This window comes from Peromyscus californicus, unplaced genomic scaffold (genome assembly GCF_007827085.1).
Source record: "Peromyscus californicus insignis strain IS unplaced genomic scaffold, ASM782708v3 Scaffold_4__1_contigs__length_199733344, whole genome shotgun sequence".
Taxonomy (NCBI): domain Eukaryota; kingdom Metazoa; phylum Chordata; class Mammalia; order Rodentia; family Cricetidae; genus Peromyscus; species Peromyscus californicus.
Genome location: NW_026294562.1, coordinates 63752137 through 63770608, shown reverse-complemented (window position 1 = coordinate 63770608; position 18472 = coordinate 63752137). Strand labels below are relative to the sequence as shown.

At 44.9% G+C, this 18472-nt stretch overlaps 1 protein-coding gene across 2 annotated transcripts in view; it reads left to right on the top strand.

Annotated features, from left to right (window-relative positions):
- The window catches only part of Inpp5a (inositol polyphosphate-5-phosphatase A), a 200388-nt gene that overhangs the window by 75812 nt on the left and 106104 nt on the right, over positions 1-18472 (top strand). For both annotated transcript variants that reach the window (XM_052714263.1, XM_052714264.1), the window contains exon 3: positions 14839-14939. In XM_052714263.1, coding sequence (XP_052570223.1) covers positions 14839-14939 — 101 coding nt within the window. The remainder of the gene's footprint in view (positions 1-14838; positions 14940-18472) is intronic.

Below are 18472 nucleotides of genomic sequence, written 5' to 3'. Positions count from 1 at the left end.
ATATGTGTTTGGCAAATCCAGAGAAAGAACTGTATTATCTATCTTAGTAAGTCCAAAGTTTTATACCTAAACCACTTTCTATCATAACCTGTATTACCATTCTAAAAATATCTTTTTAAACTTTAAAACATCTTCTTAGATAAACCACTTAAGCTTTTATGTCTCTCAACCTTTACAAACTTTACATCTCTTTTGTAAATTTCCTTTCTAAATTTGGTAACAAGAAAAACTGTAACTATAACTATCCAGTCTTCAACCCCATCAAAGACCTGAGAAGGATATAATATTACCTGAGTAAACAGGAAGTGCAGAGCAAGCAACTTCTAAAACTATAGAAATGACAGAAACAACTGGCTGTCTGGACAATCACTCAAGGTTCTTCTGCAACATTGGGGCATCCATCTACAGGCCTAGAATATCTGAAAGACTTTTTTGTGAAGCAGAAATTTCAAAGGACTGTCTTACCTTGTCTTGGCTAAGTTTGGCAGTCTCCTTCTTTTGTGCCATGCTTATCCAATTTGGACATCATACTGCAGCATTTGAGGCAAGGGCAGTTTCTTGCCCAGTGGCTAACTTTGCCATAATGAAAGCAAACTCCATATGGAGGTTCTTTGATGACCACCATCTGCTGTGGGATGTTCTGTATGTCAAATGTGTTTCTGATTGGTCAATAAATAAAACACTGATTGGCCATTGGCTAGGCAGGAAGTATAGGCGGAACAAGGAGGAGAATAAAGCTGGGAAGTGGAAGTCTGAGTCAGAGAGACACTGCCAGCCGCCACGATGAGAAACAGCATGTGAAGATGCCGGTAAGCCATGAGCCACGTGGCAAGGTATAGATCTATAGAAATGGATTAATTTAAGCTGTAAGAACAGTTAGCAAGAAGCCTGCCATGGCCGTACAGTTTGTAACCAATATAAGTCTCTGTGTTTACTTTGTTGGGTCTGAGCAGCTGTGGGACGGGCAGGGGAGAGAGATTTGTCCTGACTGTGGGCCAGGCAGGAAAACTCTAGCTACAACCATCCTTTTTTGAAGTATATAGGTGCTGCCAGAAGCAGATGTTTCTCACTATCATGAAAAGCCTTGTGTTTTTAAAATATCTTAAATACCATATTCTGTAGGTCTCTGAAGTATTTCAAGACCATCTGTCTATCTAAAATATATCTCTTTGACCTTGAAAACATACCTAACATAGTCACAAATTTGATTGTTAGATGACTAACTACTAACCTGTACTTCTTAATTATCATAAATAGTAGTTTCAAGGATTTGAATAACTTTTAATGACTAGAAATTTACATTATATTGTTAACTGAGCTGCATAGGCACAATACCTTAAACAAGAGTAGAAACATATATGCAGTATAACAAAAATAACCTTAAGTTTGTATCAGTATACAAAAATCCATACCAATGTAAAATATTTAAGACTAGTAGTTGCTTTTTTAGTTTAAAAGTAGATTCAATAATCTACCCTTTTATCTTTTCATTCCTATATTCCTTTTTCTTTTCAGAATGAGGTCCTTGAATCTAATCTTCTTTGCTTAGTTTCCTCCCTGACTATGACCAATAACAACTTGCAACCAACACCCCTAAACAATGATAAACATCCATAATCTACTGAACGACCAAAAACCATCCACTCCACCTCTTGGGAATGTGGGTGTTGTGTTTCTCTAGACTGCTTCCTGTTGTCTTGGGGGTGATGGTATCTTTAGGGGACCCTGAGAAAATTGGGATAATGACCAAGTCCTGGGAAGGCTAGCTGTATTATTTTTTGTTTAGTCTCTGTGTGATGGGAAAGTGTAGAGCTAATCTGAAGTCTTGGCTAAAGTAGTCTGTGAGGTTGGACCATCTCAGGTAGCAACTTTGACGTGTTCTGGATGCAGAATTTTGAGGAAACTGCAACAGAGGCATTCTGAGAGTCTGGATCATCTGGGCTACTTGTCCTTATTGGTGTCTGGTCCTTTTTTTTCTGAAAACTCACAAATTTTTAAAGGCAACATATATATCTGCATTAACACAAGTATAGGATGTGTGGTGTGCACAAGTCCGCTAAAGATGATTTTTTTGTTCTATGTTTGAATAGGTAAAAGGTATCTGTCTACTTTATAAGTCCATTTGGACTGAGCAGCCGACACTGGATACAAACTCCTGCTTCAGGCAGACACAACAAATTCCCAGAGCTGGGGAGGGTAAATGCAGCTCCAGGACCAGTACCCACTGGCATGAGGCATGAGGCTAGTCTCTCATGGAACCGAGGTGGGTGGAGGCAGCCACCAGCGCCACTTCATGGAAGTAGCCAAGCAGTTCAAGATTTGTCTTCCATGGTCAGAAAATGCCGCATATCCAAACTGTAATATAATCAGTCATGAGGGCTCTGTAACCAACAAGATTTATCATGTCTCATCCAGTCTCAGAGCTGTTCCCACATTGAGGGATCAGCATATATGTCACCTGTCCTGTAGTCTTTCTTGGCTTTTCCCCTCATGTCTGTAACCAAGATCCCCAGGAAAATGGGTACAGACAGTCATAAAAAAATAGTTTAAAAATAATAGTCTTTAAAGAGAAAGTAAAGTAATATAAAGAAATAAGCCACCTAAGGATGAAAAATATTGTTACACAAGGAGTTTGGATCTTTTTTTTTTTTTTTTTTTTTTTTTTTTGGTTTTTCGAGACAGGGTTTCTCTGTGTAGCTTTGCGCCTTTCCTGGAACTCACTTGGTAGCCCAGGCTGGCCTCGAACTCACAGAGATCCGCCTGGCTCTGCCTCCCGAGTGCTGGGATTAAAGGCATGCGCCACCACCGCCCGGCCGAGTTTGGATCTTTTATGGGTGCTTTGTTAATTCTGAATTTTTAAAATGCTAATGAAAGAGAACTGCTCAGCTGCACAGCAGGCCTCTTAAAAGAGCTGCACCTTTGTACACCGAGCCTACCTGAGAGACCGCTTTCTCTGGCCCTATCGGGATATGCAAGCCCCACATTAAGCGCCAAATATAGTTGTACTTGTTCATCTGGCCCGCCAACTCTCAACTTGGTACATACATTCTCATCAGTCCCTTATAATTGTCTAAGGAGGACAAATACACTACAGACCCTCAACTGAGGCCCAGGGCCTCTGAGACAGATGGCAAAGCAAGAATCAGTTCTGTGTAGTTCCTGGACAGGGCTTGCTCTTCCTCTGCTGACCCTACTCCTTGCTAAATGGGCAGCTACAGCTGGTTGGCTTGCTCACTGGAGCCTACAGAAGTGCTCAGGAGCTTGTGGAGTAGACATTCAATATTGCTATTATTAAGAATCAAATTATCGGGCTGGAGATATGGCTCAGAGGTTAAGAGCACCGACTGCTCTTCCAGAGGTCCTGAGTTCAATTCCCAGCATCCACATAGTGGCTCATAACCATCTGTAATGAGACCTGGACCCTCTTCTGTATACATAATAAATAAATAAATCTTAAAAAAAATATGCTGGGTGGTGGTGGCACACACCTTTAATCCCAGCACTGGGGAGGCAGAGGCAGGTGGATCTCTGTGAGTTTAAGGCCAGCCTAGTCTCTAAAGCGAGTTCCAGGAAAGGTACAAAGCTACACAGAGAAACCCTGTCTCGAAAAACCAGAAAAAGAATCAAATGATCTGACCCTATAATGAAGTAAGTGACAGTAAACCTGAAGGTAGAGATCACTCAGAGCTCATCTCTTCTAATGACTTGGCTGTGCTGTCTTTGCCTGTGGCCCTAGTTGACCTGCCTGTGCTGTGAGTCTGGAATTGCTGCATGGCAGTGAATTACTGGTGTTTCCACCCCCAGGGTGTTGATGTGTATTAGTGTGCTCGAGGCGTTGGCCACAGGGAAGTGGGTAGGTGCTGTGCACAACCCTTTTCCAGCCTGCCATTGCCTGCATAGTGAGTTGAGCAAGCACTCTCATTTGACCACTGAGGAGACTTGTGTCTCCTCGGGCAGTAATTCCTGGGATGTTTTAGAAACTAGTGGAAGATTGTGAGGCTGCTTTGTCACATGGCATCGCAGTGAAAGTGTTACTTGCTCAGCTGTCTCAGAACCCCCGGCGCTGGCCCTCTTCCCGTCTTCCCACAGAGACTGGCAGCATCCTATTCCTGTGCCCCTGGGACCTTCTGCTTCCTCAGCATAGTGTTTACATGTGCCTTACAAATTACTGCATGGCTTCACTCCCTTGTAAAAGAAATAGTTATTTTTTATAATGTTATCCAAAAATGTCCAACAGCATGTCACTAAAAATTACTTTCTTCTGATAAGCCCCTTTGAATTCTTTGTTGTGTACAGTGGCTGGCTCAGTTTTGAATGTGCTCTCATTGGAGTGTGCAGTCAGGCCCTTGTGCCAGCCTTTTAGACAGCTGGGTAGAGTATGGTTTCACACAGTCTGAGCATAGCTCTTCACTGTCGTGGGAGCTGGATGCAGATTCCATGCTGAGCACCACAACAGGACAGTTGTAAGGAACCTGCCTTCTCATCAGCAAGCTAGAGGAGGACAGAGACCCCAAAGGAGGTCAGAATTTTCCACCATCCAGGCGTGCTCACTGTAACACTTGACAGTGGTTTTTAATTCCATTCCAGTGCTCCAGCAGGGACTATGGTCACTGGCCCAGGGGATGTAAACTTTTGGTCTCTGGCTTTGTTCCTACCCAGTTAAACTACGAGTGTTTTCAGCACATTTGCCTGGTCAGTTTCAAGCCTGTGGATGTAAAGAATAGTGGCATGAACTCTAGGCCAATCCCATACCCCCATCTGAGCTTGGCAGATTTTTTAAAACATTTATTTATTTATGTGCAGGAGTGTTTCGCCTACATGCATGTATGTGTACCTCATGCATGCCTGATGCCCTCAGAGGTCATAAGAATGTATTGGGTCCCCTGGAACTGAAGATATGAGCCAGCATGTAGGTACTGGGAACCAAACTCAGGTCCTCTGGAAGAGTTGCCCGTGCTCAGAATCACCGAACCATCTCTCCAGCCCGGCAGATTTGTGATTTTCAAACCAGCTCCTCCACTTCCATTATCTTCAAGCAAAACTGGACCCTGGAACAAATTATCCACAAATGTTCTTAGGATTATCTGCAAAGGAACAAGAAGGAAGTCTCCTGCCCTTTGTCACTGTGCTTGAAGGACAGCATCAAGTCCTAGTGAACATCAGCCAGGACTCAGATGCTCAGGGTCATTGTTAGACCTGACTGCTCTCCTGGGAGAAATTGTATTTTTGCGATTTTTTGGGGGGATATTCTTAACATATGGCTCACTTCGTATAATTGGGATATTTAGTGAGGGGGTTCTGATATAGGTCCATACCATGAAACCCTCAGCATGACCAGGATGTGATTATGCATTGCATGTGGAAGGCCTGGGGCCTTTGCCATCCCCTCTCTTCCCCTGCTGCCACTGGGCAGCTACCTTGCTTTATGACGAGTCAGCATTTCTAGTTTCATTCATTCATTCATTCATTCATTCATTCATTCATTCATTTGTATAAACCGACCCTAATAACGTATGTTCTTTTCCTTATGACTCTTGATCCTGTGGTGAGAGGACAGTTTCTGTGACTTCCATCCTTTAGGATTCACTGAGACTTGATTTATGGGCAGCAGAGGCTTCTTTTGGAGAATACACCCTGACAAGAGCTCACATCCTGCAGGCACTGAGCATGTGGTTCTGTGTTGTCATAGATAGGTTTTGACTCAAAAAATTATCTGTCCTGTGTCCTGATTGTGTTTGTATGCATGAGAATATGGTGAATGTTCACATGTGTACACATGCGTATGTGACCGTGAGTCTGACGTGTATATATGTTGTCACTGTCATTTTTGTCCAGTGTGCTTTGGGTCATTGTCCCTCCCCCCAGGTTGTTTTTCTGTCTTCCTCTCTGATGGCTCTGAAGTGTTCATCCTCTGAGGCCTTTCTGGCATCAGTACTACCCCCACCCCCCATCCCCGTACCCCAGCGTGCTCATTGCAAAGTGGGTCTTTCTCTGTATAGCTGCTTCAAGCCTGTTCCTTCCTAATGTGGGGCCCTGGCTGGTGGCACACCTGAGGCCTCTCTGCCTGCCCTGTAGTTCCTACCTTTTACTTGCTTTCCAGGCTGGACACTGCAGCAGGACATATGTCTGACTCCAGGGCCATCTGGTACCTTGCCACAGGCCCTGTGAGACTGGTGACTGTCTCAGTGGGTTTGGTTCTGGGAAGGATCTCAGACTGTTTCCTTTTACACAGCCACATCACACAGAGCAGGTCGTACGGCCTTGCCCTTGTGAGCACTGATGCCACTGGGTTGGGGCTTCTCTATGCTTGCTTGCTGTATGTACACATTGCTTTTTGTTGTTTCCCTTTCCTGCTTTGCTTTGGATTTTGCATTCTGATCTCGTTTCTGTTTTAGATGTTTGCCCTTTTATCAACATTTTGGGTGGTTGCTCTAGTTTTGTGATACACAGTCATGTGTCACTTAACAGTAGGGACTCATTCTGAGAAGCATGAGATACTTTTGCTAAGCAAGCATCCAGAGCATACTCCAGCCATTCAGTGTAGTCCCTGGATGTAGTAAGGAGATATGGTGATTAGAGATGGAGGAGGCTGTTGCTGCACAATAGGCAGACTATTTTAGGGGAGCCTTTTTTAGTAAGGAGGAGCTGAACACTGTATCTCTGAAGATACAGCATACTAAATATGTACACCAGGAACAGTCACTATGGCCGGCTGTTCTATAGTGCTTGTACAACACTGGCTGAGTAGGTTTGGCTGTGTGCTGGCATCACCACAGATGGAAACACATCATGACATCATGGGGTGGTAGGATTTCCAGCTCCATTACAGTCTTGGAGAGCACTGTCATACACATGACTTGTCATTGGTGGAAACATCATTTTGAGTGCATGATGGCAGAGGTAAAAATGCTCCACTGTCTTTGAGATCTGATCTATTGTACCTGTGTGCTGTATGGAAATCTTGAGGTTGTAAAGAATTATATGTGGCATAGAATTGCATCTGTGCATGCTGAAGAACATAACAGGCACTATCATTGCTTCAAACCTGAGGTCTGCACCCCTACTAGCCAAATCTGATTTTGAACACAAGGCCCAGCATGTGGCTGGTCTTGTGTTTTCCCTGAAAAGCTCAGTTTATACACCGACAGGAAAGGCTAGCTGAGCCCAGATAGCCCCCTACCCTGATGGCTTAGAGATGCTACATTTTCTCATGAGAACCTGCCTTGATAGTACTCCCAGTCTGCATTTCTCACTGAGATGTCTCTGAAGGTATTTCTGTGGTTACCTTCCTTGGACATTGCTTTTACAGAGTCCGGCCTTAGCCTGGGTCTTTGCATTGTTGTTTGTAGGTTTTCTGCCCTGGAGGGCTGTGACTCTTGGAGTTGATGCTTCAGAGTTTCTGTTTTCGGTGCTCCAGGAGCCTGTTCCTGGGCAAATTCAAGTCTTGTTCCTTGATGGTGGTGATCAGTGCTGCTCTGGCTTTTCTGCTTCAGTTCTGCATTATTCCTCCCTTGCCCCCGACTCCATCCTCCTGTTTTCTTCCCGCCAGGAACTTCTTATGGACATGTTGCTGACGTTACTAGTTGTGGAATTTATCTTTTACTTGTTCTTTTCTGGTGCCCTTTGTGGATTTGTTATTTATGCTGTTAACTTTGTCCCTTCCTTGAGGTTGCTGCGGTCCTCATCTCCCAGTCTGTGGCTCTTGGTTTCTGACTGGAGTAGCTCTGGCTCTGTGAGCGCAGTGGATGTGGCTTACTCTACTGTGTGGTTGTTCTGCAGAGAATTCTCTATAGTCAGGACCTTTTAACCTTCCGGTTGTAGGGTTTTCAGCAGGATACCAGGGACTCCTAGAACTTATCCATGCTTCTGCTGCAGGCGATGGTGGTAGTTGGTGAGATTCCTGGTGTGCTGGCGCCCTCTTCTGTCAGTTGTTGAGTCCAGGTACCCTCACTGGTTGTTTATTTTCCTGATTGTTAGTTACTTCTTGAGCATCATGGTTCTTGTCTTGTCAAATGCTACTTTTTGGGCTTTTCCTTCCTTCATGCTTTCCTACCCAGTTACCTGGGGTGGCTTCTTTTTTTCTTTTCTTTGTGCTTACCTATTTCAAATTGCAGATCCCTGAGATTTTCCTTGAGCCCACACACTGATGTCCCAGAATCTGCCCTGGAGTCCTTGGGACATCTTTCATTTCCTGACCTAACTTTTGCTAATCTGGGAGCCCTGACCCAGGGTGGGGTGGTAGCCATTTTATTGTCTTCAGCCACACTGAGGCTGTGGTGTAGGTTATTCTGCTTATGTATAAAGACATGTATCATAGTTTGTATGTTGTGTGTGTGCACATGCATGTGTAGCTTGTGTTCAATATATGTAGATATATGTATATATGAAATTTGGCAGGACAGATTTTGGGGATTAGATTCAGCCATCCTGGAAGCTACGTATCTAAAGCAGTAAGAAGCCATCTTTGTGGTTGCCCAGGCTTTTTCTTCACTCCAAGAACTCCAAAAGCCTCTTGGAAACATGCGTCCCCAGTGCTGCTCGGGGTAGAGCAGGTCTGTGGTTGGGATTTTTTTGAATTTTCCTCTTCTATGAGATTGTATTTATTTTGCCTTTGTTCCTGATGAATGTGGCCTGTGTTCTTGTTGGAATATGAATCTGTCCCCTGCAGGACATCTGGGGACCCAGAATGTCTCCACTGAGTCCGTGTTCCCTTGCTTGTCTCTAGATGGACGGAGGACTTTCCCAGTCTTTGGTTTTCATAGGTTTGGTGATGTTTGGTTTTCTCTGGCTTAGCTTGCCAGAAATCCATCAACTTTCTAGAGTTTGTGGATCTCAGAAAACTAGGAACACTTGAACTGTGGTTGTTGAAAATGACTTTTTTCTGCTCTGATCTCCACCTCTTCCTTTGTATTCCGTTTACAGTCCTATGCCACATAATGTTTCAGTCATCCATGTTTTCACCCAAGAGGGACTCATTCACCATATGGTGGGTAGTTATGCAGCTAAAAAATTCCTCCAACCTAAGAAAAGTATAGCTGAAGAAGCAAGAGAAGAGGACCTACAGAAGAGAGAGCAGGGCCCTGAGGACATGCATCACGGGGGCTGAGCAGATGTGGATTTCAGCTTACTTCATAGAGCTTGAAAATACCAGAGCACCTGGAAGCATGTTTTCTATTATTATTATTGTTATTGTTATTATTATTCGTTTTTTGAGGCAGGGTTTCTCTGCATCCTGGAACTCACTGTGTAGACCAGGCTGGACTTGAACTCCCAGAGATCCACCTGCCTCTGCCTCTTGAGTGCTGGGATTAAAGGTGTACACCACCACCACCCAGCCTGGAAGGTCTTTCTTAACATGGAAAGTTCTGGGTGTGATGTTGGCCTGCAGATGAATCTATTATGAATGTAACCTGCCAAGTCTCTTGAAATATGGTTCATGAGGAGAACAGGCACACCAGCAGCAAAGCATCTTGATGTACATCTGTGAGGAGATGGGCACACCAGCAAAACACCTGGACATAAGTCCATGGGGAGAATGAGCACACCAGAAGAGCACCTGGATGTAAGTCCATGAGGAGAATGGGCACACCAGAAGAGCACCTGGACATAAGTCCATGAGGAGAATGGGCACACCAGAAGAGCACCTGTACATAAGTCCATGGGGAGAATGAGCACACCAGAAGAGCACCTGGATGTAAGTCCACAAGGAGAATGGGCACACCAGAAGAGCACCTGGACATAAGTCTATGGGGAGAATGGGCACACCAGAAGAGCACCTGGACGTAAGTCCACAAGGAGAATGTGCACACCAGAAGAGTACCTGGACGTAAGTCCATGGGGAGAATGGGCACACCAGAAGAGCACCTGGATGTAAGTCCACAAGGAGAATGAGCACACCAGAAGAGCACCTGGACGTAAGTCCATGGGGCGAATGGGCACACCAGAAGAGCACCTGGATGTAAGTCCACGGGGAGAATGAGCACACCAGAAGAGCACCTGGATGTAAGTCCACAAGGAGAATGGGCACACCAGAAGAGCACCTGGACATAAGTCTATGGGGAGAATGGGCACACCAGAAGAGCACCTGGACGTAAGTCCACAAGGAGAATGAGCACACCAGAAGAGTACCTGGACGTAAGTCCATGGGGAGAATGGGCACACCAGAAGAGCACCTGGATGTAAGTCCACAAGGAGAATGAGCACACCAGAAGAGCACCTGGACGTAAGTCCATGGGGCGAATGGGCACACCAGAAGAGCACCTGGATGTAAGTCCACGGGGAGAATGAGCACACCAGAAGAGCACCTGGATGTAAGTCCATAAGAGGTGACACACCTAGATGTTAGTCTATGAGAACAGACACACAGGCAAAACACCCGGATGTAAATCCATGAGGAGAATGGGTGTACCAGCAAGATACCTGGATGTTAGTCTATAATAATGGACACACAGGCAGAACACCTGGATATAAGTCCACAAGGAGAATGGGCACACCAGAAGAGCACCTGGATGTAGTTCTGAGTGATATTCCTGTTTGAGTGCTAGTTCCTAGGTGTGTGTTCTCATGAGAGAAGCATGCACTGTAGCAGAGTGGCCCAAGCTAGGGCCAGTGTGTGGAACCTACAAGGAATGTCTACCCAGCACATGCCTCTGGCGCTGCTGCTGTGGCCAGGTGAGGCCATCCTGGCTTGGCCCTCTAAGGTGACACTCCTCAACTATACCCTAGTGACACAGGCTGTTGGGATCTCGGGAGACAACAGTGCCTCTTGCTTCCCTGGCCATTGTGGATGTGTTGTAATTGTCCTGGGGGACTCCATATCCCCAAGTATAATGCAGATGGGACCCAAGTCAAATTGTCCAGGTATGAAAGGAACAAAGGAGCCCTGCCAGGTGGCAGTGACCTACGGATTTCCTCATGCCAGCTCATGGCTTCTTCCCATCACCTGTGGGGCAAAGCCGCATCCTTAATTACTAGAAGCAGCTTATGCAGGGCAGGAACTGGCCCAAAGGTACACAGTGGTAGCTGTGGGGTGATCTCCAGACCACCAAGTCCAGTTTGGGAACAAATCTCAGTGCTGAAGACTAGAATCTAGGGCAAGATGAAGTTGTTGATGTGCAGGGCCTTAGGCAAAGCTCTTGGGTGCTGTCCTTGGGCACACTTCACCACTCATCAGGTTCATGTTCTTGAAGTTGCAAAGCACCCTGGTTTTCAGGGCAAGTCAAAGCCTATGCCACACACACCACAGCTGGCAGAGGTGGTGCTTGGGAACTTACAATGAGATTAGGAAGATGCTTCCTGCCCAGCCTGGGTCAGGTCAGAATTTTTCAGTGCTGGCCCTCATCTAACAGTTCCTATGAGGGTCTACTCATCACTCTCTCTGTTCCTTTAAAAGTCTTCACTGATATTATACAAGAAACATGCAAACATACTTTATTTTTTAAAAATTTAGTGTAGCTGAAAAAACCTAAAGCACCCCTTGAACCCTGCCAGCCGGCCAGCTATCCTACAGTTGTTCTTGTGATTTGTGTGGGGCTTCGGCTTCTATGTCCTGTGCCCCTAAGCCAGATGTTCAGGACCCCGAGATTTTCAGAGTTGTTTGGGGTTTGCTTTGATGAGCTCTTAATCCCCTTTCTGAAGCAGTCACAGTGGGGCTAAGGTCCTCCCTGGTGAATCTGGTGGGCTCTTCACTATGTCTGCGCTTTCAGATCCACACGGTGCTCTTCTGCCCTAAGTGTCTGTGGGCCACGGGCTGTGCTCCCTGGCCCTGGTGCTGGCTGTAGCTTTGCTTGATGCTCAGGTGAGCTCATTACTGCTCTGGTCCTGTGGCTGTGCTGACCCCTGCTGTGTATGGGCAGCATCTCCTGTTTGCTAGCATTCAGTTTGTAGCTGTCTATCAGACACTGCTCTGTTTTTGAGGGTTTCTCTGTGTTGTCTTAGTCCCTGGCTGTCCTGGAACTCACTCTGTAGTCCAGGCTGGCTTCGAACTCACAGAGATCTGCCTGCCTCTTCCTACTAAGTGCTGGGATTGAAGACAGAAACTGCTCTTTTTAACCAGGGACCTTCAGTGGAGCAGACTGATCTGCTGGGTAAGTGTGGCCCTTCATACCCATCTATTGTGCTCCTTCTTCTCCTGTTAGTGCTCCTTCTTCTCCTGGTCCTTTTCCCCTGAGTCTAAGTCTTGCTGTGGGTCCCATTGTTTTGTCATGTGGAAGATAGCACTAGCCCTCTTCTAGGTGATATCTACTTAAAGTTATCTTATGGCCATAGCATGATCTGATCTACCGTCCTCTCTGTCCTGGTGAGGTTATCTTTTCTTCTGGAGTGTCTGGCAGAGTCTAAACTCCTTCTGAGCAGTGCCCATGGTGTCTGGGGAAGGATTTTTATGTCTGGTGTCATGCCGTGCTTGACTATTAGGCTGGTATTTTTCTTGCTAAGTCTGTAGCTCCTTCCTTCACAGCCCACGGGGTGGGGGTGGGGGTCCTCATGTAGCTGTTGATCTTAGATCCTTCTCTTGTGAGGATATTAGGATCATAGTTGAACCTTGAGTTCCAGTCATTCAAATATTGACCTTTGTGCTACTAATGGCTATTTGCCTAATCAACAATAAAAACTCATTTAGAAAGGGAAAATGTTACTTGGAAGTTAGATGAAGACAGAGTTGAAGACTTGCAGAGAGTTGTTATGTAACTGTTCATAAAGTAAAAGTTGTGACCTTGGGGGAACTTCCTCCTGATTGGGCCTGGGGCAGTCAAAGGAAGGTACAGACAAGCTAGTAGGTGCCTGCACAAAGGGACACGGTGTCCAGGCCTTTGAACAGGAGGTTATTAAAGTGGTTCCCGTCAGCTGTCATGAACTGAGTTGAAGACTGCTAGCATTGGTGTTACTTCATTTTTAATAGGAAGCAGGGGCATCACCATGGATACAGCATCCATGTTTGAGCGTCACGTTACTCCTCCACTTTCACTCTACCCTTTCTCAGTTTAATAGAGCTAAGTAGTAACATTCTGAGGAGTTCTAGGAAGCTGGACTCAGCTGAAGTCCTGAGTCTATGAAAATCATTATATCAGTTCACCCTTCACCCCCATTTCTTGTGCTACACTATGTGTCAGGAATGCAATGACAAAATTGCAGGGTGACAAAGGGCTCCAGGTGGGCACTATGCCCCTGCAGCACAGCCTTCACCTCTCTGAGGAAAGCATGCATTGTAGATAGGCCACCATTGGGACAGGTGGCTTCTAGAGGCTGCAGGGATGGGAGAGATCAGCCTGTGGCTGTTACCTTTGAAAGGAAAGTCTTTTGTCCACTGGTGGCCACTGCCCACGTGACGTGGTCATCATCATGTGCTGATGTTAATCCTGGGCTCTGGGGAAGTTCCCCAGTATAATGACTATGTAGCTGAGAGCCACTCACTCCCTTCTGGTGCTGTCCTGGAGCACCTGCCACCAGGTTGAGCAGCAGCAGCTGGCCTTGCCGCCTCACAGCTTCTGCAACTGCAGGGCTGCTTATGATGCTCATATAGAAGCAATGTGAAGCTGTACCTGAAGTGCAGGGAAATGCAGAGGCTGTAGGGCCATGGGTGGGGTGCTCATTACATCCAAATAGCTTCTAAACCTTTGGCTCTAGGTACACTGGCTTCCAGCCCTGCCTGTGGGTTTTCCTGCTACCACCTTGGCCCTATGGTGACAGGAACCCCAACTTAGTGGTTCCTTTTCTGAATCTTTCCAGCCCTTCCTTTCCACTGTACCAGTTCTTCAATGGCTGCTGGGGCTCAGCCTTCCATCAGTGATCTGCCCCCTTCCCTTACCAGGTGCTGCCCTTCCTGTACTTCAGAAGGGCAGAACCAAGTGCCTCACCACCTTCCTACCCAGGACATGCATGGGCTTCCTGTGTTGTACTGCCCATGCCCAGCTAGGTTTATTACTGGTCGATGTAGGCTTATACTGCTGTCTGGACTCACTGAGTCATTTACTGTGCTGCTCTTTGGCTGAAAAGTTTAGGACTCGGTGTTTGTGTGGTGGGGGAGGGCAATTGAATCAGAATCCTTGCTGATAACTTCAGCAATGTGTTGGAAACCCAAGCACCTTAATGATTGGACAGAGGTAGGTTGTGAGCTGTAGACAAGTTCAGGCCATGCCACTCAATACCCTTGAGACCATGGGTGTTTTTCTGCCATACACTAGACTCCTCCACTGCTGTAATTAGATAATAGGGTAACACCTTGTAGAGCTAAGGAGAATACAAGATGTGCATTTCTGGTGCTTCAGACAGCATGGGTACTAGAGTGAGCTTAGAAGCCAGCCTTGATGGTTCCTGAATAAGAATGAGACTGTGCATACTAAACTCACACATGCATACACACATACTGGCACACAGGCAATGCTCTCACTCTAACTTAAGCTGATACTCACATCCTCATACATGCATGGTGCATGAACAGGAACACAGGCTGTCACACACATGGTTGCCTGGACTCTGTCTCTCAACAGGTATGCACAGCAGTGTTAATGATGTGATGAGGTTGTGACTTGTGTTGAGAGCTTTCCAGATGTTCTCCTGTCCACACATATTACTTTGTTGTACTTAAGGAAAGATGCCTCTAGGTAATTGAAAAAGGTTCTCAGAAATTCTGAATCTTTGCTAAGGAAACAGTAGAGGCCAGAAATAAACAGTTGGAAGCATCAAGGTGGCAACCCATAGAATCTGTTAAGAACTTGTGGACACAGATGTGTGGACTTTGTCCTGTTGTCTGGGGGATGCTCTGGCTATGGAGGCAGCATTTGAGATGTGCCACTTTACCCTGCAGTGGTTTTGTGCTCTAACTCTATGCTTTCTCCCCAGGTCCTGCACGCACACAAGCCTCACTTCATGGCCTTGCACTGCCAAGAATTCGGAGGGAAAAACTATGAGGCCTCCATGTCTCATGTGGACAAGTTTGTCAAGTAAGTCTCAGCTGGAGCCTGTGGACTGTGGGATAGGTCTTTGGATGGGATGTGGTCTTGAATGCCACTCTTTGAAACTCATCTGTGGGTCATGTTGAGGCAGTTGCAACTTTCCCCAGAGAGGTGTGGCTCAGAGGTGTGGCAGCTGCTTGCCTCCAAAGAGTAAGCACCTGTGCTAGGCTAGGGGGGCAGGTCTTGGGGACCCATTAGAGCACCTAGGTGGATGGATGCTAGCCAGCCTGCTTCAGTGGATGATGGATGATGGGCAGGACTGGGTTCTCCAGCAGCTTCTGTGCTTTGAAAGCCTGGGAGGTAACATTATGTTGTCTAGGAAGGAGGCACTGTATGTGTAGAGCCAGTACGAATTGTGCTCTGTGGCTCCTTAGAGGACAGAACCATCTGGGCTCAGCCCAGGACCAAGGGAAACGGGGTCTCTTGAGGTGGCTATGTGAATGGAGACAGAGTGGAACAGCAAGCAGGTACCCAACCCTGGGCTCCAGGTCTGGAATTGGGGCCCTTCCTCTTCTGTGGCTTTTGGACCCAGCTCAGAAGCCCGTTTGCCCTCAGACACCATTGTACCCATTCTGCTTTTTTTTTTCTTTCTTTTTTTGGTCTTCTAGAAGCATCCTAACAGTGACCAGAAAGGTGACTAGGGATGAAGAGGAACAGTTAAAATTTACGGAATCCTGGATATAGTTTTCAGTGGAGAAATGGAGTGAAGTTCTGAAAGGATTGTAGAACCACATCAGGGTTGCATTGAGGTCATTTGTTGTTCCTGGTGTATGGCTTTGAAAGAAGTCATCTAGGCCACAGCTTTGACTATGGGGAATGTTGCAGAAGAAATGTCCATGTGGTGTTCCTGGGACCTGCCCTCTATTGGAACAGCTTGGCATGAACACAGCTGGGTCCTCAGTTTGTGATTTTTCCCTCAGTTCCTGGTATGCACTGAAGGTGCTACCTACCTGTGAGTCTCTGGTGTTCATTCCATCCCTGGCCCTGCTGCTGCCTCAGAGAGAGAGAGAGACAGAGACAGAGACAGAGACAGAGACACACTTTGTGTGTCTGTGTAAGTAAGGGGCTGTGCATATGCCACAGAGCTCATGTAGAGGTCAGAAGATAACTTTTTGGAGTCAGTTTTTTCAACTTTTATGTGATTTCCTGTAGATTGAAGTTTCTTGGTCCCACCAGGTCCCAGCTGTTTTTTATAAAATAATCACTCAGAGGCTTAATATTAATTACAAACTGTTTGGTCTATGGCTCAGGATAGCTAGCTATTACATCTTAAATTAACCCATTTCTATTAATCTATGTATTACCACGTGTCTCGTGACTTTACCTGTGTTCTATTACATCTTTTTCCCCCTGGCGTCTCACAGCATCTCTCCAACTCCACCTTCTCCCTGTATCTCGTGTTTCTTGCCTGGCTATATCCTGTGTTGCCATAGGCCAAAACAGCTTCTTTATTAACCAATAGTAGCAACACATATTCACAGCATACAGAAAGACCATACCACAGCACTTCCCTTTTTCTGTCTAATCAAAAAGGGAGGTTTTAACTTTAACAAAATAAAATTACATATAACAAAACAGTCATCAAGCAAGAATTACAGTTATAATATCTAGTCTATTAGTATTTGAAAAAATTAAAATACTCTGTCCTATACTCTGGTGAGTCTAAAGTTTCATATCTAATTTATCTTTTATCATGACTAATGAAAACTATAGTTATAACAATTTAGTCTTCAACTCCATCAAAGACCCCAGAAGGATCTAATATTATCTGAGTAAACAGGAAGTGCATTGCCAGAAACTTCCATAATTCTAGAAATGACAGAGACATCTGGCTGTCTGGACAGTCATCCAAAGTTCTTTTGTAATGTTGGGGCATCCATCTTCAGCCTATGGGTCTAGAGTATCTGGCAGACTTTTCAGAGAAGCAAGAAATTTGAAGGACTGTTCTGCCTGTTTTATCAAAATTCATCATCAGTCACTTTTCTCTGTGTCCTGCAGAATGTCTGGCAGTTTCTTCTGTGAAGCAGGAACCTGAAGGACCATCCCACCTTGCTTTGGCAAAGTTCAGTGGTCATCTTCTTAAGGTTCTGCATGTCCAGTTTATACAACATACTGTCAAGCAGTCCAGGCGGGAGCAGTTTCTTGTTCAAATGGCTAGCTTTTTCCATATTGTAAGCAAACTCCATAATGAGTTTCTTCGATGCCCATCATCCTCTTTGAAGTAATTGACGCTGCCAGGAGCAGATGTGTCTCATTGTCCAGAAAAGTCCAAGTTCTTAAAACATTTTAAATGCCATATTCTCTAGGTTTTTGAAGTGTTTGAAGATTATCTAATTGAAATGTATCTTTGTATACCTAAAAAAAACTTAACTAACATGACTGTAAGTTTGAGTATCATAGATGGCTAGTTATTAATGTGTATTTCTTAATTATACATTACAATTTTAAATGAGTTGCATAAACATAATACCTTAAACAAGAGTAGAAATATACATACCGTGTAACAAAATTGACCTTAAATTTGTATCAATAAACCAAAATCCATATCAATATAAGTATTTTGAGATGAACAGTTGTTTTTTGGATCAAAGTTGATTCAATAATTTTTTTAATCATTTCTGTATTATATCCTCCTTTTTTTTTTTAGAAAGAAATTGCATTTATAATCAACCCCCTTTAAATAAAAACCAACATTTTTAACAAACATTTATAAACAATAGTTGGGAAATTTGGGTGTAGCTTTTCATACTACTTCCTGCTGATTGTGGGTGCTGGTAATCTTATGGGGATCCTGAGGAAATTTAGAATTATGGTCAAGTCTTGACTGTAGTAGTCTGTGAGGCTGCATCATCTCAGCCAATTGCCTTGAAGCTGTTCTGGATGTTGGATCATCTGGGCTATAGATCCCATTGGAGACCTCTGAGAGGGTCTTCCTTGATGGAACTATAATAACCTGGAAGGAATCCACAGCTTCTCAACTTCTGTGGAAACAAAAGCAGAACCTTTTTTTCCAAAGCATCATATCCTTAGACCCAGATTTTGAAGTCAAGATACCTTTAAAATATATATGTTGGTTTAACTTAGCAGCCCCCACAATCAAATGTCTCTATAGTTAAAAAAAAAAAAACAAAACCTCAAAGACAGCACAATTATATACAGTATCCAGACTCTCTGTGTATTTTCCATTTTTACGTGACTTTTTAAAAAAATTCTATTTCTTTTTTAAGGACTTTATCCTTTTTCTTTTTTTCTCCTAAGCCTATGTATAATTTTAAACACAGTGTAACCTGTTTAGAGATTTTTTCCCATCTGAATCTATTTTATTGTGTATCTTTAATTCTTTTCTGACCCAGAGAGTTTTTAAACTGCTAAGCTGCATGGCTAGAACTGAAGTGGTACCCTGGCTGCTGACTCTGCTCTGTTTGGCTTTTCAACATGGCGGAGGTATGTTCACTGCCAATTCTGGGAGCCATGCTCACCATCCCAATTCTGGGAAGCAGTGGGTCTATGCCTCCATCAAG